The 23,982-nt window shown below is 38.7% G+C and overlaps 1 protein-coding gene across 4 annotated transcripts in view; it reads right to left on the reverse strand.

Moving 5' to 3' along the window:
- Positions 1-23,982, reverse strand: part of flvcr2a (FLVCR heme transporter 2a) — a 36,965-nt gene that overhangs the window by 10,985 nt on the left and 1,998 nt on the right. Inside the window, exons 1-6 of one of the 4 annotated variants that reach the window (XM_041812669.1) lie at positions 22,605-22,716; positions 14,716-15,367; positions 6,725-6,866; positions 4,211-4,351; positions 1,216-1,283; positions 798-901 (exon numbers count right to left, since the gene is read on the reverse strand). In XM_041812669.1, the coding sequence (XP_041668603.1) occupies positions 798-901; positions 1,216-1,283; positions 4,211-4,351; positions 6,725-6,866; positions 14,716-15,327 (1,067 nt within the window). In that variant the 5' untranslated portion in view covers positions 15,328-15,367; positions 22,605-22,716. Of the gene's footprint in view, positions 1-797; positions 902-1,215; positions 1,284-4,210; positions 4,352-6,724; positions 6,867-14,715; positions 15,887-22,604; positions 22,717-23,982 lie in introns of those variants that run through there. The other 3 variants (XM_041812670.1, XM_041812671.1, XM_041812672.1) reach the window with 3 other exon arrangements.

Genomic DNA, 23,982 nt, shown 5'->3' on the forward strand with positions numbered 1-23,982 from the left:
ACAGAAAATTGGTGGAGGAATGATGCAAATGTTTAATAACTTATACTGCAGTGAAAACAACAATGTAGGTTAATATATGCCTTAAAAAACAGCCCACATCACAGCTTTCCATTGAAGTCCCTGTAAAGTGATAAAAAAAATCTGTATTTTAGGTTTGTCGTATGTCAGGCGACTACATTATGGATCACTAGGCCAAATTTCAATCATGAAAAACACTTCTAACGCTATAAAATTAAGCTTCATAATTATTAAAAAATTTAACAGTTTCTGCTTTGAGAGAGACAAAGCCACTACTCGCTTCTTTTAATAATCTAGGACTAAAGACAAGAAACAGGGAATAAAAAACACCTTCAGCAGGTAAGATGTTTGATCCTGATGTGCCTGGTTCAAGTGAAAAGTAAACAAGCACACCAGTAATTAGCCTGGCCCCTGACCATACAGTGAACTATGGCTAGTATACTGAAAGAAAAATATACCCAGTTTTGTCCAGTCTCTTCTTGTGTTTTTACTGATAATACCTACAGTGTAGAAATATCATAGATTATGACTGTCCAACAGTCCAGCATGAACATTTGAGTCTTGTTTAATTTCCTTGGTGAAAACCAAACCTTTTTAGTCAGAGTTTTTAATCACCAAATATCTATTATAGCTAGTATCAGTAAAAGAGTGTAAAATTCACAGGGAGGTTTGCTGAGTTTCCCTTTAAATAAATACATGATTTTGCCCTTTTCAGCACATTTTAGCATCCCTTTTGCCCATCAAACTGTGATGAAAAAAAAATGGTATTAACATCTTACTTGTAGGTTTTGGTCTTGTCCAGCCAAATGCCACATATGAGGGACCCCACCATGCCAGCAATGACTATAGTCAGACCGATTCTCCCAGCATTCACCTCTTCTCCCTGAAAGGAAAAAAATGGGCATTAAGAGCTTTGCAGACCACTTACATAAAGATTGCTGAGTACCTGCAGTTATCTTGTCTTGGAGGCTCTTAGCCGTAACAACCAAGAATCCCAGAGCCCTGTGAACTGTGTCAGGGTCATCTACTGTGAAGCTTTATATTTTTCAGTGTCAAAGGAGACCAAACAAACATCTAATTGCTTGGACTATTGACACTACAAGACAGGAAGGAAGGGTAGGGGCAGTAGAGAGGGATAGAAGGGAATGGGTATAGAGAGTTCAGGCACATATAAGGCAAAGATACACTGGGACTTACAGGATAGTGTTCAATGATCATCCGATTCAAAAGCGTGGAAACGGCATAGAAGCAGCCAACGTTCAGCCCTGTAGACAACAAACACAAAATGAGAGAGACGGTAGAAAAAGGAGAAGCTTCATGTAGGATCTTAAGCAATCCTTTGAAAACTAGTGTCAGTCAATACTTCTATGACTTAAAACAATAAACCCTCCAAGTCAAGCTGGAAGATACTGGTTTGCCACAACAACTTACCATGAAAGTACCTAATATTCAAAGCAAATTCCCCCCAGAAGATCAAATCAGTTTCCCAAAAATTTAAAATCAATTTCACACATTTCCATGAAAATGGCTTAAAATTTCCAAACATTTTCTAAAAGCATTGAACTAATTCTCCAGAAATTTCCATCAAATTACCCTAAAAAATTTAAAGCAAATTTCCCCCAAAAGTTTCAACCAAACCCTCCAAAATACATAAAAGAATTTCCATCACAATTTTTGAAAATTTCAAAAGACCCCCCCTTCCCCCAAAAAGTCCCAATCAAATTCCCACAAACTGTGCTGTTTTTTCCAGATTTCCATGAAAATACCTCAAATATAAAAAAAAATTCTCACAAAAAGTTCAAATCAAATTTCTAAAAATTACAAATACATTTCATAAATTTCCATGAAAATGCCTGAAAATTTTCATTCAAAGTTTTCTACATTTGTGGATAATAGCTCTTATAGTGGTTCGCTGGAATCCCAGAGCCTTAGAAAGGGATTTTATCTCTTTCCAGACTGAAAGATGTCAGTGACTTTGTTTCTCATCTGTTCTTGAATTTTTTTAGAATGATGTGCTGTTTTTGAGATCTTTAAGCCTATTTCATTTTGTCAGACAGGTTCTATGTAAGGGATTTCTTGATTCAGCAGGTCTGGCAGTAATCAGGCCTGGGTGTGGCTAGAGAAATTGATAATTCATTATTTAATGGGGGGAGGCATGTTGTATGACAGATACACAAAAACATGAGAAATCAGGAAGGGGGCAACACTTCTTCACTGTAGAGCCATCCCTCAAGACAGAAGGGCCAAAGGTTCACTTCACACGGTGACACATTTTTGTGGTATTTATTTACAATTGCAATCATTCCCATCACGTCATTCGAAAATGACCTTTGAGCAAAGAAATGATACAACTCAACAGACCTTTAGATCACTGTTACACATAAATGTCCATGTGTTCAGATGACACATCCTCATATCAGCCACAACAGCTGATTAACTCAGAGTTTACAGAAACATGATTGTAGGCATCTAATCAGAGACAACAAAGATTAAAATGAATAAAGAATATGTTAAGTAGCCATAAAATGACCCCTCTATCTTTACCTGAACACTTCACTTTGTCTGGGGGAACCAAAGAAAACCGTCTTCTTTATTTACAACATTTGATTGTATTTACATGGTAAAATGCTGTTCTATCAATGACTGTGTGATTTAAACATTTTAGCCCCTGTTCTTTTCTTGATGTATTATTAGTTCCCAAATTATTTATTTAGATTAAATATAATAAATTATCAGTTTATGTGAAGCCATTCTGGAGACACTAGCACCCACAGAGGGTGACATTAAATCAAGCTTTTATATAATAATTATAACTTTATTTATTTATTTTTGACTTGGCTCTTTGATAAAAGAGGTATGATGAAAGATCAGTGTGAAGTCATTTTTGAAAGTCTCCTGTTATGTCAAAAATCAGTTCTGTAAGTACCTTTAATGGAGCTTTGATTTAAATGTTGCAGCTGCAAAGAGAAGTACGACAGCATTATGCCCCTTCCTTGTGTAAATGATAATACAGAGTCTGCTGTGCTAAGGAAGAAAAGAAGGAGCACTGAAGCACCTTTCCTTAGCTTTTAGACCAGCTCTTACTGTGGCTGCTCTTTACTTCTGGGTCATTCAACTCAGCTCAGCTCCTTTAGAAAACACTACCCACTGCACAGAATCCTGTATGCCCTGCATGTTACAGTGATGTAACAAAGACTCTGTTATGACACGAAATCTCCTCCTACATCTTAATGTTTTCACATGACTTTTGCATGAACCTACAGTTCACTATATTTGGAGATTTCTTGGAAAATGAGAATAAATGACAGTCACGTAAGGAACCTAGATGACTGTGAGTCACCTGTAACAGTTTTGCTACTGCTCGGATGTTAAGCCAGACCTTATTAGATTAAAACTCAAGGCCAATCTTTAGACTTTAAGTTACAGTAATACAAAACAACACAAGTATTAGCTTAGCTTGGCTATTGAGAAAGAATGGGGAAGAAAAATTAGCTAACGAGTGTTAGTTCAAGCTTCTCAAATATGAAGTTTTAATGCTTTCTTATGTGAAGGGTCATCATGACTTTAAGATCAGGTTATAAATGTTGGAAAAACAAACAATGTCACTTAGAGCTCATTTGAGGTATTTACACACTATTTAAAGCCTTAAATATTAAAATAATTAACCTGTGTTTCGACAAAGTGGCAGCACTCTACTTTTTGGCAGTCTTTTGTTGGGACACCAAGAATATCTATCTGACCCTATAGAGTGGAACAAGACTGACTGCAGTCTGCTGATTGGTCAAAAACTAGTACAGCTTAGATTTGAATGACAACTCAATTCAAGATGACAAGTGGCAACACAATGATATGTGTTTTTTGCAACCAAGCTGGTTCTAAGAGCCAGCTCTTTTATGCAGTCAGTGTGAGTTTCTGTTTGTCCCTTTATGCTGTTATTTAAAAGACATTTTAAAAAGCCTTAATGGTACCAATGGAGGGGTCATTTGGAAGCAGAAATACTGCTCTATGCATGAGGCTAGATGGACATTAGCTGCAGAAATTCAAGCATGATCAGGGTTTACTGTACCAAACTGTGCTGAGCCAAACTGGACCACTTAGTGGAAATGCACCATTAGAAGAATAAAATAAACAGCAGTGGTCTTTGATGAAAAGTATTCTACAAACATATTAAAGACAACAGGAGGAGACTCACCATAGCTGACCACCAGGAGCATGAAGGGTTTGTTTCGCAGCAGTCTCAGGATAGAAGCAGTATAGGAGTACTCGTCAGGGGGGATGTTCCTGGCCTGAGCCTGGGCCTGAGTGGGGGGGATCTCTGGTCGGTCCTGAAACACTGCACAACAAATGCACATAGTAACCAAGCTTATATGTGTGATAAGGATATAAGAGGTTTACAGCCTATGAGAGCAAAGCTTCCCTTCATTAAGCTTATACAGCATGGCTCTTTTTTCTCAGTCCTCCTTCCTACCACCTCAAGGTGCTTTTCAACTACAGGAACTTTAACCAGGAACTAGGAACCTCACAGGGTTTTAATAGCAGGATCCCGGGTAAAAACTCTACCCACTGACATTCTGATTGGTCAAGATTTACTTTCACTGTACTCTAGGTCAGTGGTTGTCAACCATTTCAGCCTGTGACCCCCAAAATAAAGGTGCCAGAGACCGGGGACCCCCACTGTACCTGAGGGTGGTTGAACACAGCCATATACAATTTGGAATAGTCGTGTGCAGACAACACTGTCCATAAAGGGGGATAAATGGGAGAGTTTTCTGGGGCCCTGCCAAACTGGGGGCCCATGGAGGTCAGCAAAACCATGGTCCATTGTAAAGTTAAGCTGTGGTATCCATATTTCTGTTAAACCTGAAAAAATAACCATTCTACTCAAAGAAAAATTATCTTTTTTAATCATTTGCATGATAGCCTTCTTAAAAATGTAAATCCTGTTTATTAAAAAAAAAGAATTAAAACTGGTTTAAAAATTGTTACAGTGGGTTAATAATGGCCAAAAATGGTGGAAAAGGTGGTGAAATTGGATTTTAAAAGTAGCTGAAATGGGTTAGAAGTGGCAAAAATTTGACAAAAAGGCAAAAAAAAGATGGAAAAACTGGTAAAAGTAGCAAAAATGGGCATGGCTGAAATGGCTTTAAACTGGCAAAAATTGGTGTGAATTTGGTGAAATGGGATGAAAAATAGTTAAAATCTGGCAAAAAGAGTTAACTGAGAAAGAAAAAAGAGGCAGATATTGGCAGAAATTGGATGAACTAGCAAAAATGTGCCTGTAAAATGGTGAAATTGGGTAAATATGGGAAAAATGGGCATAAAAAGTGGTAAAAAAGGGTTAAAAGTGGCAATAATGGGTCAACAGAGGCAACATAAAGCTTAAGTGGCAAAAATGGTTTAGAAGTGGCAAAAACAGGCAGAAAAAAAGAGTTTAAAACTGACAAAAAAAAGTTTTTAAACAGCAAAAAATTTGTTGAAATTGGCAGAAAATAATGAAAAAGGGTTAAAATTTGACAAAATTGATGCAATGTGGCAACAGTGTAATTTTAAAAATTTTCTTAGTTTTTTAAGGCATCTGATGACCCCATCTTAGTGTCTCGCGACCCCCAATGGGGTCTTGACCCCAACGTTGAGAACCCCTGCTCTAGGTATTACACAGTTGTCTAATTGTTGATGAAATGACCTAATTTAATCTTAATACTGTATTTTTATCTTTTATGCACTTTAAAGCTCAGGATGATACTTGACTGTTTTCTATTTTATTCATAATTCCAATAAAGATTATGACTTTATATCTAGACTTAACACAATGATGTAATTTGTTATGTTTTATGTCTGTGAATTTGAAATACGTACAAGACACTTGTGCTCAAATGAAAGGTTAAGTATTTAGAGAAGAGACCCTTAAACCCAACTACCCCAACTCTAACAAATCAACAAATGTGCAGCAAGAGCCGGGACATCACCATGTCTGTCTAATGGAAACCTCCCCTCACTGGTGTAACGTCCTATATTGATCCCATTACATCTCAGCTCCAGTGCCTCAGAGACAGTCCCACTCCATCCTAGCTCTCACTGTCCAACATACCGACATGCAGCCATTCATTATCAGGGCATTTCAAGGCCAAACAGTACTTCCATCTTCAGCAGACCCAAGCTCTGTCCATGCAAGCTCCAGTTAGTGACAACACTGAAACTAGCTACCAGACTATATGTCAGAAATCTACCTGTAAAGAAATCTCCTGCATTGATTCTTCTTGAGTTCTTTTTCTGCAACTGTCAGTAAGTTTAAGTGAAAGGAGGATTTCACTGAGCTGAGGGGAAGTATGATTACATAAAACACTTCCATGACTTCCTGAATCCTTGCTTGTATTTCACATTGTGTCAAAACACATCCCATCTAAAGGTGGACAATTACAGCAATTACTGCAGCTGCTCTTCTAGTGAGCTGCAGCGCTGAGGAGGAAGATCCCAGGGGGACTCTGTGTCCTCTGAGTGCTGCATGTGAAGATCCACAACTAGAAAAGAAGCTCTGCAATTAAGCATGAATAAAGCCAGACGAGACTAATACTGCAATAATCACACCAGAAAGTTATTTGGGATATTATAACAACAAAACAAGCAGACAACGTGACAGCAGGAGTGATATGGGCTCTCACTGCATGTGTAAACAAACGTGAACAGTCATCTTCGCTCGCAGACTTACCGATGATGACGAGGACAAAGATGAGGGTGGCCACTCCAGCACTGATGTAGAACATAATTCTGATGTGGTCCGCTAACTCATCCATATCGTCCACGTTAGGCACAAGAATGGGCGGGACCAGGAACCCGATGGCAATACCCATCTGCAGGCAAGGGTTTCAAGATTTCAAAACAAGTAAACCCACAGAAACACATGCACATAGTTGATAGACATCATTACAGGGGGAATAAGTAGCATTACAGTTTTAGAAAAGGCTGAAATTTATGAAGAAACAGAAAAGAAGGTCAGCTTTCTTTGTCTTATCTGTGTTATCCCATTTCTGATTTGTTTCTAACCGATACCATCTGATTGATAATATTAATAGTATTAACTTTCTAAATTTCAACATGTTTTGATTCTTGCTTTGATGCTTTTCAGTAATCAAGAATGTCTTCACTAGTTTTAGACTGGTAGACATTTGTGTGAGTGATGGTTACCCATGACTGAAAAACATCAGTATGGTATACTTTTAGATTTAGACGTCAAGGTTTCAAAGAAATAAGTTTATATTTTATGAAGAATGCTTACATGGGAGTCAGCAGCTCATTAGCACAGATGGCATAAACAAAGTTATACACTTCTGATTTTGTCAGTGCTAAATTGGCTAATCTGACACCATCCAGTCCTGCTAACTGCTGTTAGCATGTATATGTATCGTGTTTTCTCATTGTAATGTCTTCCTCAGCCATCACATCAATGTGATCACATATAACTGAGAATAGCTGAAGGAAAGGTAAAGCACCTGTTATTCAAATGCATTACTCGTGTATTCATGTATTTATGGGTGCATGCTGAGAAGATACATATTTTTTTGCAGTTTGAATTGTCTCTTGCAATGTGTTCAGGTGCATGTTATCATGCTGCTGAGGATAAATGAGCAATTTGTTTAAAGCTTTTTGTAGCATGAAAAACTAAAGCTAGCACATAAAGTAAGGACTTTTGTGTTAGGTGTATTATTTCTTCGTTGTAACAATGCTTCTTGGTAATAAATCTTACATCTGCTTATTTCCCTCTTAAATGCTTCTTCATTTGTAAGGAACATGCATTTGTGGGATGAGCAGCAGAGCTGAGTGTGTGGGTTTGCCAAATCATCATTCATCCCACAAATGCATGTTCCTCACAAATGTGACACAGTTTGAAAGGAAAATAAACAGGCTTTCTATCGGTATAAGATTAACTGGCAAAAAGCATTGTTACAACAAAGAAATAATCTAGCAAACACAAATTTCTTTACTGTTTGTGCTAAGTTTATTTAAACCTAAACATCTATATGCAAAATCAGCATGATAAAAACTAACTTAAATGACAGAAACCATCATTAAGAAATTAATATGGGACGTATTTTTTTTTTTATTTTGTTTGACTCATGTCCCTTCTGTTAATGGAGGAGGCAGAGCTTATAACATGTAAATGAGATGATTCATCACAAGGGGTTTCCCCCTGAAATAAATCTCAGTCAGCCAGTAGGGGTAGCGCCAAATGTTTTGGCTTCACTTTAGTGGAGCTGTCAGATCATCCATCTTTATGTACAGTCCATGATCCCGTTTGTACCTTCTATCTGTTTTAGGCACTTAGATACCAAGTAGTGACCCTCAGTGCAAGGTGTGGACATGTTTCAGTGGGTTCTAAAGACAGTTTGATATCTGATAGCTCAGACCGAATAAGGAAGAGGTCTTGATGTAGACACAATGCACTCTGGAACACAAAAAAAAATTGCGCCTTAAAATGGTGTGACATGAGATAGTCCAGCAGTAAATAAAAAGCATGGCATTATTGACATCCAGCCTTGCTTGAATTGATGGGAATTACGCGTCTTTTAGGGGATCTGGACTTTTTGGCCTAGCTCAGTAAGAAGAGACGGTCTTTCAGCTCCAGAACCACTTTTCAAAGTATTTCAAACAACCATAGAAATGGAAAAAAGTAAAAAAGTTCTAAAACTGGAGCCTGCTTCCACTGCTCTTGTAAAAAACTCGGGTCTTAGAATCGACTCATTCTAAAACAGCACATCAGTTTGACAACTGTTGTCTTGAATTGAGTTGTCGTATCAGTTCAGGCAGCCCTACACATTGTTTATCTGCTGAATAGCAAAGCATGCTGCAGTTTCCTTTAAATGCATGTTTGTAACAAATTGATGGTGAAAAACTGTTTAAAGAGGCACTTCACTGTAGTTTCACTTCACAAAGCATGCAGGGATAACTCGCTACCCGCAAGCCTGAGAGCTGATATTTGCACAAGAGGCAGGTAAGTGAGTTCCTGTTGCATAAATACATGTTAATGCATATTGTGAGTACAAGTACAAATGTGGTCAACCTGGTATCTAAATGTCCAAAATGGATCATCAATGCAAAATGTTAACTAGCTTAAAAACGGCATCCTTTCACTGTTTAGGTAGCTGTGTACTTGGGTACTAGGAAGTAGATTTCATAACTGTTTCTCAGTGTTTCTGATCTCTCTGCTCATCTAAGCTAACAAGCTGCTGCTCGATGTATGAGAGAGTGGTAGTGACAATATTACCCAACTTTAAAATCTAAAAGTAATACAAGATGACAAATGAGGAGGGGGGACTGAACGTTCTAACTTTGAATACCACACGAGCAGTGCCAACTTCCTCAGCTTCCTACAGCCTCAAGAACATTCCAGAGGGGACACCAGCCACGGTCCCTCTGCTCTGGGGGAAAAGTGAGAGAAGGAAAAGGGCACAAGGTGACGAGAAGCGTTCCTTAAGGAGGAACAAACCTGTGAACAATGTCTGAGGTATGCAGGTACAGAAACACATCAGTCCTCTACAGTCCTCTGTGTATGTCACAGTCATCAGGATTTACTGATACAGCAGAACTTTGCAGTATTGATGTATGCAACATTAGCTGAATGAAAACCCATTGTGCTGTCATTTTACTAAAGAATCCTCTCTTAAATATATATAAAGTCATCTGTTTAATAACTGTGACATTTGCAAAGGAAAAAAGACACTATGCCCCTGTTTTGATAACTTGTCAAAAATGCAAAAGAAGCTTTTTCTGCCCTCTTTTATGAAAATCCTTCTGGCACCCAAGCCCTCATTCTGTTTGATCTTCAAAACATCACAGAAATCCTTCCTTCTTTCTGCTAGTTTGGACTTCTTATAAACATCCAAGTGGATATGAAAAGAATAAAGTTGTGTTGAGCAAGTCAACATTATCAACAATGTCTATTTATCCTAACCAGCAGGGCGCAGGATTAAGGTGCAAAACAAGAACATTACTTGACAATGACCGGTGTGCAGTGTTTGGACTAAGGCAGGTGAAAGAGGACAAACTTCAAATAAGGGGGAAACAGTTTTCCAGGGTTGACAAACATCCGGGGGGGGTTATGATTATGGTACGATTACAGAACATAATTGTATAGCACTTCCAGTGTACGTTGACCGGATATGACCTTTCTGAAATACACAGTGCATTCAGACATTATTTAGAAATTCAGATTTTTTTTCTGCACTTCGCTCCATTCAGCTTTCCCTCAACCCTGACCAGTCTTCCAGTCACTGCTGCTTAAAAACACCCCCACAGCATGATGCTGCCACCACCATGCTTCACTGTTGGTACAGTATTTGGGAGGTGATGAGCGATGCCTGGTTTCCTCTTGATGTAACATTTAGAATTCATCAGACCAGAGAACCTTGTTCCACACAGTCTGAGAGTCTTTCAGGTACTTTTTTGCAAACTCTGAGTGTATATTTATGAGAGGAAAATAAATCTAAATGATTGTCGCATCAGGCTGCAGCATAACAAACCTGAAGAAAGAAAGGGGGTCAGAATACTTTCTGAATGCACTGTATGTCACTCGTCTGCAAACTTTCTGCATCTCTCACTAAAGTGCAATGATCTTCAGAGTTAATGAAGACATGACACATGTGGAGGTTTTCTATTACCACATCCTTAATATGACTAAGCAAGTCAATAAACTTTATGCATGAGAAAGCAAAGGATTAATGATCTCAAACAACTTTAACAGCTGCTCTGGCTAGCTCTGCCGGGCACAGCATTCTCACTGTAATACTGGAGTTTTTTAACCCTAAATATGATGAGAACATGGCTCATTTAGATGCAGTAGGTTCAGTCACCTGCCAAATGCCAAAATTCACTCCTGGCAAGGAGGGCTAAACCACATGTGCACAAAGATAATCAGATGAAGCATCTCCCTTTTTCTGCTGAGATACACCTGGTAATATTTACTTCTTTTGCTACTGCATTGTGGCAGTTTGGGAAAGTCTTTACCGCACATTTGTTGCTTGTATTTTGGGAACATTTGACAGAGGATTTTATACACTTTTTATTCAGTATTGGCTTGATTTGGCTTATGCAGAAAAGCAGTGCAAAGCTCTCAAATATGGGGAATTAACCCTGATTTTTCTGCTCAAATTGGGCATTTACAGCAAGTAACCCAAAATCAGTGCCATAAAATTGAAATATTGAAGCAGAACTCAAGGTTTAAGTGTGGGTGAGCCCTGGAGGTAATGCAGGTGGGTCACAAGAGGTAATTTATAAGAAAATGTACCCCTAAATATAACTTTTAGAATTGGCATCACATTTCAAATCATGCAAAAATCCTTGATTTTTTTATGTTTGTTCTTTTAAAAAGTGCCAGCACTAACAAAAGACGGCCAGAATATTTTACTCACATGCCACCTCTCAATCATAAATTTCATCTGAAAGCGGTGTCTTGGTTTAACTGGCGCTGATTTAACTGGTGACATTCTGTTAGACATTGCGCTACTCCACTAGTTTCCCTGTTATAAGAATTTATCAGTGCCTTTGGAGATTTTAACTGATGATTTGGTAATAATATACCATTACCATGATACTGGACAAAGTGGACAATGTTGCAATTTGTAATTGCTTAAATGGTATCATGAGTTGAATTGCTTGGTTATCAAGGAAAACTCAGAGGATAATGATAGTTTTGAAGTGTTTCTCAACTCAAAATATACAAATATTAAAGTCCCTGTAAAGTGATTAAAAAAAATCTGTATTTTAGGTTTTCTGTATGACAGATGGCTGTTGGTGGCCACCAAGGCAAATGTCAGACATGGAAACATCTCTATGTCTATAAAATCAGCTTTAAAATCATGAAAAATGAGGCAGAAAAATCTGCTCTAAGAGGGTGTGGATGTGTCAGTTGAATGAGCCAAAGCCACACCCACTCAGGAGAAATACGATCCTCTCAGATTTTAAAAATGCTACAACCTGAATAGAGGAACCATCTGTCTGCTATGCTTCTTTGTGACAACTCTCTTTTTTGAGCCACCAGAGCGACAATCACATTTATGTCATAACAGACAGTTTAGAGCGTTTAAAGTCTCAGTTGCGTTTTCTCATCCTGTATTTAACTCTTCAGGTATTCCTACTATCTCATTTTCTGAATTATCTGAAGTTAAGTCTCTCTCCTGTTTATGAGACATCTTCGTTTGTTAAGTTGCTGCTGAAAACGTTCCATTTCCGGATGTTTGAAGATAAAATCTTCAATGATGATTAGAATTAGAGGCTTTTATTGTGACTTGGCAGGAATTGTACCATCGGCAATTTTATTAAACTTCAGCATCGCAAGGCTAACAGACAGGAGGGATTGAAGTGTTGCTGCTTTGAGAGAGACAAAGCCACAGTTTGCTTCTTTTAATCATCCAGGACTAAAGACAAGTGAAATATGGATTAAAACACACTTTCAGGAGATAAGAGATTTATTCCTGCATCTAGTTCAAGTGAAAAACAGACAAGCACTCCAGCAATTAGCCTGCCCCCAACCTTACAGTGAACTATGGCCAGAGAGCAGCTGCCTGGCTCTGTGCCAGAGCAGAGAGACAGAAATTGGGGATTGAGTTTACTGTTTTCTGGTACAAATCTCAATTTTATGATAATCTTAGCGATCCATAGGCCACTGTGGCAGATTGATTTAAGAAATTGACCTCACACTGAACAACTTCTTCACACTGAACTAACACACTGTTAAGTTTCAATGAAGGCAGTGACATCAGCTCACAACAAACTGTATCGAGATGAACTATTCTGGGATTTTATATCATTGTAGCGTTTGGGGGCTCTGAATCAAACATTTCATCACACATAGATCTTAGTTTTTCACATGTTTACAGCAACCATATTCCAACATATCTAGTGTGTTAAGACACAAATTTGGGATTCCACTTTGCAGGGACTTTAAGTAGCATGTACAAATTTAAAAAACTAAAGATATTACAGCACTGCTTTCAAAATAGCTTAATATTTCCCAAAAACTAAAAGTTTTTGCTTTTTTGAAAATATAGGTTCTTCTTCAAAGGGCAACACATAAAGGCGTTTATACGGGCATTTTGTAAACATTTCAAGTAGAGCTGAACAATTTGGGAAAATTATCTAATTGCATTTTTTCCAATATTGCAACTAAATATGTCATTACTTTGGAAGTTCCAGTCATACATATTTTTTAACAAACACAAGCAATAAAAAATTCTATTCTATAACCAACACATTAGTTGATCAATTAATAGAGCTGAACAATTTTGAAGAAAAAATCTTATTTTGATATGAGGTATGGCTATTAAATAATGAGAGTGTGCTTTTGAGGATAAAACCACATGGTTTACAGTATTAAAGGTTGAGTATTCATGCACAACTGCTGTAAGTTTCTAATACATGACATCTTTAATTCACTGCTAGCTATTGATTGAAGTGCAAATGTTTTTGCTAAGGTGTCGGAAAATGATTAGACAGTTCAGCAAATTTTGCATGAAAATTTGAATATGAATACACTATGATAAGTGTGTGCCAAAGTTGTCCCAAAACACTGACTCCTGATCAAAAGGAAAAACTCAAGCAAATTTGTGAAGACATTTTGGAACAAACTGAAGGAAACCCACATTTTTTAGGAGTATTATATGTGATGAAACTTGGATCTTCCAATGTGATCCCAAGACAAAAAGGAAGTCAATGCATTTGAAAACAACACTGCAACCAAGGATGGAAAAAACACGACAAAGCAAGTCCAAATTCAAGGCCATGATGATTAAAGATTAAGGGTTTAATTTTGGAGGAGTGGGCTCCAGAAGGGTTAATGGTGAATCAACACCATTACTAGAAAAACTGTGAGAAAAAGTCTGAAGAAAGAGACAAGAACTGTGGAAAAATAGCTTCATTCTTCATCAAGACACACTAGCTCACACTCTGCTGCACTCTCAGTGAAACAGTTTCTGTCCCAAGAACAAATCACAGTGCTTAATCACCCTCCCTATTCACCTGATCTAGCACTGTGTGACTTTTTCTAAATCAGATCTGTGCTCAAAGGAACATGTTTGATTCTGTGTTGGATGTTAAGAAAAGAATGGCAGAGGTTCTGAGACAACTGTCCGAAGAATATGGATCGATGGAAGACCTGATTGTAGCGGTGTGTTGATGCAGAAGAAGAGTATATAAGAGGAGAAAAACACTGATAAATGTTTAATTTCAATTAAATTGGATTACCGCATTGGTCTCATTTTTTAATAGCCATACTTTGTGAATCAAAGCCAAGTGTGAGCTCAGCTCATACCCTACCAGCAGCTTTGTTCATTTACTTCTTATAAACTACATGATTTTGAGTACAGAATAGTAATCTTGAGGTATTTGTTAGAAGAACCGAAACCAACATAAAGTGCTTATCTATGCAAGATGTCACGCCTTCTAAGAGAAGAAGACACTAGAATCTGGAGACTTTGAGCCTCAAACAGCTGACAGTGACTGTGATCAACCTGCTGACTCGGGAAGTAACTAGAAATACAGTCCAAAGGCACTCAAGACTCACATATTCAAGATTACAGACCCTGACATGCTATAACATGCTTATTTAAAATGTGCATGCATCAAGTGTAAAGAGGGGTAAAGAACTCTCAGCACTCAAACACCAAACTATTGTAACGTTTTGAGCCTCACAGGCAAGCAGAGACACACCTGGTTTCCCAGAACTCCAATGGAACAGGCGGTCGACACCTCGTGCTGCCCAAACCACAGGGACGCCAGCCTGGACGGGATTCCCAGGATATATACAGTCGCCACAGAGCACACAAACTGTCCAAAGAAGGTCATGGCAAACGTGCTTGGGTGGGCTGTGCCCGTCTTGATCCAAGCCCCGATGCAGTTGAAGGCCGAGCCCACCACCACCACGTCTCTCATGCCCCGGTTGTCGAGCAGCCACATGACCGGGAGGATGAGGGGGATGTAGGTGAGGAAGTAGATCATGGAAAGCCAGTCGATGGCCAGGCTACTGATGTTGTAGAAGCGAATGAAGATGTTGCTGATGATGCTGTACTGCAGCCACATGAAGGCGTTGCTCATGGAGTAGGCGCTGAAGAGGAAAAGCATCACCCATCGTCGCTTGTACAGTTTGGTCTCCATGACAGGGAAGAGCTGTGCAGTGTCCGAGGCTGATGCCTCCATACTGTCTTGCAGAGGCAGTTGGTTGTACTCTCCCAAACTGGTTCTCTCTTTCCTTGTCGTCCAATCATCTCTGGGTTTGATGCAACCATCCATCCACTCGTGAGACAAGTCATCCTGAGAGCTCATGTTTACACGCGTCCCCTGTCCTCCAGTGGTGTTTTAGCTGCTGCAGAGAAGAGCAAACATTTCTCCTCGTGTGTTTAAATCCTCATAATACGATGGCAGTATACCTGACAAACTCGTCCCACCCAGCAGGTATTTCCCTGCATGCTGACCAAAAATAAGAACTCCTGCTGTGCCTTAAGTGGAGATTAGTGCTAATTACTTCTTCTGATGTGGATCCGGGTTGCAGTTTCAAATATAATGAGTGGTGTTTGAAAGCCAACAGCCACATACCTTATCACAACTGACAGCATTGACGGTTTCCTGTCTGCTCTGGTGTTTTGCACCTCTACAGTCATGTGATGGGTCTCTTTGTGTTAGTTTTACTCCTCCTTTCTGCACAAGTCACAGATTAAACTAGTGCTTGACAGCTGCTTGGGAATGTGAACCTTGTAGGTGTGGCTGTCATAGAAAGCAAATTGATTTGCTGCTATAGCAAGCCACATGACACTAACATACACTCTTGTACAGAGGTGTAAAAAGGAGCTAAGGAAATAATACTTGATCAACCAGAGCTCAGACGTTTGCTTGACAAACTATGAAAAAGTAAAAATATGCATCTAAATCTGAAGTTAAATTCACTCATATCACACGATCTGATCAATCATTGAAAACAGAACTCTGAATCATGTTTTAGCACACTATAAAATAAATGAATAACCCTTGTACTCATGCATGGCTGTAGAGAGGAAGTACGCCTCTGTGCCCAAACCCAATATGACAATATCCAACTGTTCAAAGGCCAGTTATTAAAGCAGAGTGTTTGTGGTTCATTAATTGGATTTAATAATGCCTGATCACTTCATAATCTGTTTCAGTTGATAAAACACTGGCAGGGCTGAGGCTGACTGATTAGAAAACTTGGATTTTGACATCCCTGTTGTCAGAAAGTCTTGGCACATTTTTTTGCTTTAAAGAAATGTGCAGTGACAAAATAAACCAAGCATGATTTCAAACTAGTTTGTCAAGTTCTTTTGTGCACAAAACATACAAATACGTGGGCAATGTTTCTATATTAAAAGTTTTCAATATAAGATTGGGAGTTCTTTTATAAAAATTTATCTTGGGAGCATTGCTGCTCACTTTTCAGCACAGGATAAATGCCTCATAAAGATGTTATTAGCAGCTTGCAAAAAGCAATAACTAGAAGGTGGTCGCAGCCCATGCCTTCAACAGAGATTGACTGGATAGATTTTGTAATTAGTATTGAAAACATGGAGAAACTGACTTTTTCATCTAATCAAAGGGGAGAAAAATCTTCACAATATTGGAAAAAAATTGACTGCTTTTGCAACTATGAATGGTGTTTGTGAACTATTATATGAATTGGTATGTATTTTTATCACCATATTTGTTTTTCTTGCATTGGCCTTACCTGTTTATGAAAATGCAAAATGAAAATAAAGTATAAAAAAAAGAAAGTTCACAATATAGTTGATTGATTAAAGGTCAGCTCAGATGACATGATTTTTTTGGTCGTCTAGGATTATGTGACTAAAATCTTGCCCTGTCTTGGCTGACAGCCTGGCCACACTACAAGAGTGGTCCCGTTGCACATCATATGCTTGTGTCGCCACTATCTCTGCAACTAATTGAGTGTTCACAAGGTCTTTAGGGGTGTGCATAGGGCTGCAGCACAGCAAAGAGACCAGTTAGTCCTCTAAGTGGAAATGACCCATTTTGTCACTTCCTGTTGGCAGTAGAGGGCGCTATGATGAGCTGTTTGTGATGTGGGCATGTTCAGTGTGATACTGTTGTGTTGCTATAAAAGTCTGAAGACCATAGAATGATCTCCCCCAAAGTAACATCAGTTTTTAGTGAATAGTTTTCCAAAAAGAGGCATTATTTTGAAATGCTGGTGAAGCAGGTGGACTTCCTGTCGGGATTTTGGCATGGGTCGAAAAAGCTTTTTTGTAGGTGAGGTCATGATGCATGTCCTGATCAAAGATCATTTGCCTAAGTTCAATGGTGTTTGGGGGCTGAATTTTTAAAGTAAGAAAAGAGGAGAGTGACAAATTACATTTTGGTTTGTCAGAAGGGGGCACTGTTATGGATTTATCATGTTAGTGGTTGATTTGATAGAGGCTCCATGCGTGATCATCTGTGTGAAGTTTGGTGATAATAGGTGTAAGCACTGAAAAGTTATAAGGAATGATTGTGATTTTTACACCATGTTTTAGGACACATTTTGTGAAAAAAAAAGTGGTTTTCCAAGTTATGGCTCCGCCCCCAGGCGAAAACTCCTGCATTTGATAAGCTGATATCTCCAACTTGTCTAGTTTGAGGAAAAACCAGTTTGGAGTAAAGCAGATAAGCCCCCTCAGACAAGTTCAATCAGATGCGAGGACTGGAAATTCATCGAAAATCGACAAAAAAAGGCCAAAATTTGACACTTTTTTTGGTTCTACAATATAGACTCACTCTCCTTTAGTTAGAACTTAAGTTTTGCATGTGATTACGCAAATGAAATAAAATAAAATGTACACATTAGTTCCCGGAGGGAGAAAAAGTAGGGAATCTTGTAAATGTTGATGCAAATATAAGGAGCAAATGCTCTCCTATTGGTAGGTGTCATGATTCATCTAGTTGACGTCAAGTCAGGTTGTCAAACTAGACGAGGATGCAAGAAAAAGTCTGTCATGCTAGTCTTGTTGAATTGTCGTCACAGGGCGTCTTGGACGCGTAGCTTATTATGTCATGCTGCAAGAGTGTTTGTTGCTCCTGATGTGCAAAATTGACCCGAGGTTTGACCATGAGCTGTGACGCTGCAGTCGAGCCAAAATCTGGCTGAATTTGTGTAGCCTAAGCCGGCCTTTAGGATGACCACCTCCTGATGGGACAGCTGCCACGACCTATGTCGACCAGCAAACCAACAGGAATGCAGCAAGAAATGACATTACATTAAACATGACACTGGGGCCAACAAACAAAAAAGTGTGCATTAGAATGGAGACAATGTCAAAAAGCAGGGACAAGGAGGAAAATCTCGATCTCAGATGGTTTTCTAACCATATGAATGCTACGATTACAATGGCTTTGTTCTTGCTTTGCTTTATAATTTACCAAGGCACTGGCACACTGACGATGTTTATTTCTTGCATATCGGTGTATGTGGTAGTCTGTGATTCAGCAGCCTTTAGTGGGGGTTGTCATCGTTCAGTCTGCACACGTCAAACTTGATGTCGTATGAGACTCATGTCGCACAGTGTAGCATGCCAGAAACTTACAAGATTGCTAAATTTGCCCAGTCTGTAGGCGGCTTAAGACAATGTTACGACAGGGGTTGCTTGCAATTTTTGGATCAGATGGTTAGAGCAGGACTTTATTTCATTTCAAATATGAGCAGAACCAAAGTTTTTTGTTCTAGATTGCGGTTAGAGTAACCCTAACCCCAAAGGCCATAATATGAAATGCAGAGAACAAATTTTCTAAGACCTCTGCCTTTTACAAGCTAAAAAACAGCAGCAATAAAATGGAAAAAGAACGGCAAAACAAGAATCAAACGATGGTGGAATGAGCTATTGGAAAAAATGACATATACGAGGTATGGCTATTAAAATGAGTCTGCTCTTACGAGGATAAAACCATTTGAATGTTATATAAAGGTTGGGTATTCACGCACAGCTGCTGTAAGTTGATCAGTGTATTCATTAAAAGATCTGTTTGGGCCTTTCATGCCTTTACTAGGACAGAATAGTGATGGAGCTAAAAACTGTGGAGAGGGAGATGGGCATGACCTGTAGCCACAGGTTGCCTGCCCACTTTAAACACAAAAGCCTCAGTACAGAGCATGGGACATGCAAGCTGAGCCACAAAGCTACCGGATGACATATTATGTTCAAATAAATAAAATCCCCTTGGAGATAATATCCAGTGGGGACATAACCAGCAGGTCATTTAAAGTAAAACATCCTCAAACATAAACTGGTTTGGAACTAAAATAGGCCTCCTCGAAGATCCTAATCTGCTAGTATTTGTTCATTGTCTGGAGAAAATTTGCATGAGCTAACACACACAAAAAAATACACAACGATTTCCTGAGGACACATAAGGTATTGACTTGGGAAGCGAGTCAACAACAAGACATGATGATTACATTAAGTCAGTGAGTTCAGAGGGTTCATAGAGTTCAGAAATTTCGATTGCCACGACAAGTTTGAAACATTTGACCCATGAAGAAGAAGCCTGTGACCTCAGACTTTAGTTTGATTATTGATGAAGATAGCAGCTACAGGACTGATAGTTGACACGTCTCAGGCTAGTTTGCTATAAATCTTTATTTTTTAGATCACCGTCGGGTCTGTAATACATGCATTTAAACTTAGCACAGAAAGTAAGAACATCTGAATTTAGTAGATTGTGTTTTTGTTGTAACAATGGGCCTTGCCATACATCTTCTACTGTTGGAAAGCCTGTTTATTTCCTTTTTAAATGATGCCACATTAGTAAGGAACATGTATTTGTGGGATGAGCAGCAGAGCTGAGTATGTGAGTTGCACCTGTGAAAAATTTGCAAAATCCTGTCGGCCAGTTCCAAACAGCTTATTCTCCTGTTTCTATTGACTCTTGTTTTGAGTGTCTGGCACCCCCAGGTGCTGACAATCAGGCATCTGTTGTGTTCAGTGATGAGTCCAGATTCTGCCCATTAAAGTTGGATCATAATGTCAAAGTGTGGAGATGATGCAGAGAACATTATGCTGATTGCTGCAGTGATAGAGTAACATCTTTTGGTGGAGGCAGTGTGGTGGTATGGGGCGGCATCTCCTTCACTTGAAAAAAAAACAAGGCTTGCCATCATTGGAGCCAAATGTTAAATTGTCAGTAGTTCTTGATTCAATCATCCAATCCACCAAACACCAAACAAGAGTCTGTGGCATAACCAGGTGTTTGGTGTTGGAAGAAATGAGATTTGGCAAATTTTTCAACCCACATACTCAGCTCTGCTGCTCATCCCACAAATGCATGTTCCTTACAGGATGTGCGTGGCTCTAAGTGTTGCCTAAATGGCATGTGCGTTCTGGGAAAGGCAACACAGATGTTCATCATTTAGGCTAGTTCTACCTAATTATGACAAATTCATGAATGAAAATGAAACATAGGTTTTCTGTTTAGTAAATACACCTCAAGAGGTGCCATTTATCAAAGTCCTAAATTCAAAACAAGAAGTAAACAGCAGAGCCTGGCAGTGCTAGTCTGGACTCATCATACTGTGTTATTGTTTAGGTTGAGAGCCCCCTGGTGGCTGGATAATACATACTGTACGTTTAACACATTTAATGAAAACAAATCAAATACTTAACACCATAGTGTTACTCTGTAATACTGACTTCATTAAATAAACTAAAAATGTCATTCTTATCAATCATAATAAGCATTTAAAAAAATCCCAGCTCACCACAATCACATACAGACTCTTCAGATGTTTATGATCTGTTTGGTGTCAGTTTTGTTCATTTAGCATCCTTTTTAAAAGTCATCTACTCTCCACTGATGCTGTGTGCCGCAGCATCCATTAAGTGAGTGATATGCAATGAGTGGGCATGCATGTCAATGAAAAGATTTCTGGAAAGCCTGCTCTCCTGTATCCTCGACTACCTGTCCGCAGATCTCCCTCCTCTAACCTCAATCCCTGTCCTCAGAGCAAAGTAAGAGCTTTGTAGTGAGTCAAAAACTCCTACAGGTTTGACCACAGCTTGAGGACACATTGTTTAAGAGACAGGAGACATATCCTTAGGAGTGAAAACAGAGCCAGAGGGGATGACGCCCCTCCCTGTGGAGCAAATCTGAGTAGTAAAATGCTGATACAGACAATCGACCATATGCCTAATATCAATCTGGCAGATGACTGCTTATCCTCAAGGGCAGGGGTGTCAAATTCAATCACAGCAGGGGCCGGATTCTGAATTTAGGTCTAACCTGAGAGCCTAACAGGGTCAACATTTAACCATAAACTATCATCTGCACCAGTAAAAAAAGGGGGAAACTAACCGAGCACTGATGATAAATGGTTTCCAGTTTTAAAATAGTCAAAATTACACATTTAATAGCTCAGAATATGAGATGAAAGTCAAACTTATTAGTTCAAAAGGTCACAACACAAAATTCAAAGTCAAAATAATGAGTTTAAAGGGCAAATTTATGAGAGAAGGTCAAAGTTGGGAGTTTTAAGAATGGAAATATTACATAAAATTCAAAATCATAAGTTTAAAAGGTAACATGATTTAAAATTTTGAATTGTGAGTATAAAAGGTCAAAATGTGGGATTAAAAGTCAAAGTTAGCAGTTGAAAAGGTCAAAAGGTGAGATCTAATTGGAAACAGTGAGTTGAAAAGGTCCAAATATGAAAAGGTTGAATTTTGACATAAAAATTCAAAATTGTGAATTTAAAAGGTCAAAATATGAAATAAAAAGTCAAACAATAAATTTGAAAAAACTGAAAAGGGGGGAGCGCAAGGCTTTGTCTGCTCTGAGGCTGCTTAATAAGATTTACACATACTGACTAAATCATTATAAAATAGTTATAAAAATAATTTATAAAAAGGTCTTTTGGTCAGAAAAACAAGCATAAGTCTATTTGAAGGTTTTATTAGTGAAACAATTAAAATCGATGTTATCAGCCTAATAATGTGCCATAAAAAAGTATGTCAGAATATTTAAATGTATCTCTAACAGAGTTGAGGGTATTTTTAAAGGGATTTTGAAGGTTTTCTTTGATATACAGTAGCTGTGGATATCTTAAGCAGCTTAAAAATTCTGGAAATTTCCCAAACCGCTCGGTAGTGCCCTGTAGCCTCCTGCTGAACCACGTCTGCCTGCATGGAAAAGCTGAATGAAAGGAGTGAAAGCAGGAACAGGGGAACAAAAACACCCTCTAATATTACTGAAACTGCAACCCCTAATGTACGCTGTGTTTACAGTAGTGCCCGTATAAACTCATATAAAGATAGAACATCTGGAGTAATCGCTTTGTTGCCAACGTCTTTGCCTTATTTCCACCTAAACGGCGCAATAAAACGTGTAATCACGGCAGATAGAGCGACCATAAAACAATTTCACGCTCCTAATACTCCATATCTAAAAAAAAACTGACTGGCACTATCTAGGCTTCCTCGCGATCATATTTCGCTTCCTGGTACTCACACGAATTGTAAACGTGGCAACAATCTCCACGTGCTACTACCCTGAGAGTATGTATATGTCTAAAACAGGCATAAATATATAAAAACTTGAAAAAAACATACCTGGAGAAGGGCGGCATTGATTTAGCCTACTACGATACACAGACATTACGCATAGTACCAGCGGAGAATGACGAGGACGCACACGTCATTTCCCATCTGGGCTCAATACAAACAGACATGACTGTGAGAGGACGCTGAGAAATACTTCCCCAAATTTATATTATATTTGTACATCTGTGGGTGGCTCATGTAAAAAAATGTATCATCGTTTCAGCAACAGTCACAAGAGAAAATAAATCATATAAAACCAGTAATGTGAGAGGACAGATGAGTCAATAACGTTTTGTTTTCGTTCTTTTCTTTGTCTATTTCTCACCAAAAGAAAGTTTAAAGAGCCTATGTAGGAAGCTTAAACTATGAAGCTAAATATATGTGAAAACTGAGATAAAGTAATGATGAATAAAGGTCTTATAACAAGTATTCACCCCTTGGATGTTTTACCCTTTTAGTGATTTTGTAAATCAATCATGATCAATATAATTGGGCTTTTTTAAGCAAAAATTTACATAAAATCCCTCTTTAATGTCAAATGCATCTAAAATGCATCTATACAAAGTAATGTCAATTAAACAAAAATATGTAAGGCAAAATAAATGACTGCATAACTATCTGCTCCCTTCAAGTCATTCACCTTGTTGTCTTTCAGTCATTTTGGTGTAGCTTTCGCTAAATGCTTCGAATCTTTGTCTTTCTGGAAAATACGTCTTCTCCCAAGCTGTAGTTTTCTTGCAGATTGAATAAGAATGCCCACCAGAACTTTCCTATATCTTTTGGCATTCATTTTATGCTCTACTATCACAAGCCCTCCAGGGCAAGTTGCCAAGAAGCGTCCCCACAGCATGATGCTGCCACCACAGTGGGGATGGTGTGTTTGTGGTGATGTGCAGTGTTTGGTGTCCGCCAAATATATTCTTCTGTCTGAAGGCCCAAAAACCAACATTTTGGCCTCATCACAGGACTTACCATTCACTTGACCATGGAGTCTCCCACACATCTTCTGGTGAAAACTAGTCAAGATTTAATGAGAGTTTTCTTCATGGGTGGCTTTCTCTTTGCCACTGGTGAAGAAGGCAACAATTGTTGCAGAGTCTCTTCATCTCAGCTGCTGAAGCTTGCAACTCCTTCAGAGTAGTCATAGCTGTCTTTGTGGCCTCTCTCACTAGTCTCCTTCTTGCACGGTCTCTCAGTTTGTGAGGACGGCCTGATCTAGGCAGATTTACACACGTACCATATTCCTTCCATTTCTTGATGATGGATTGAACTGAACTCTGGGAGATGTTCAGTACCTTGAAAAAAGGTTTGTATACAACCCCTGACTTATATTTTGCAATTCATTTTTCACTGAGTTGCTTGGAGTATTATTTTGTCTTCATGGTGT

The sequence above is a fragment of the Cheilinus undulatus genome, linkage group 18 (assembly GCF_018320785.1).
Source record: "Cheilinus undulatus linkage group 18, ASM1832078v1, whole genome shotgun sequence".
NCBI lineage: Eukaryota > Metazoa > Chordata > Actinopteri > Labriformes > Labridae > Cheilinus > Cheilinus undulatus.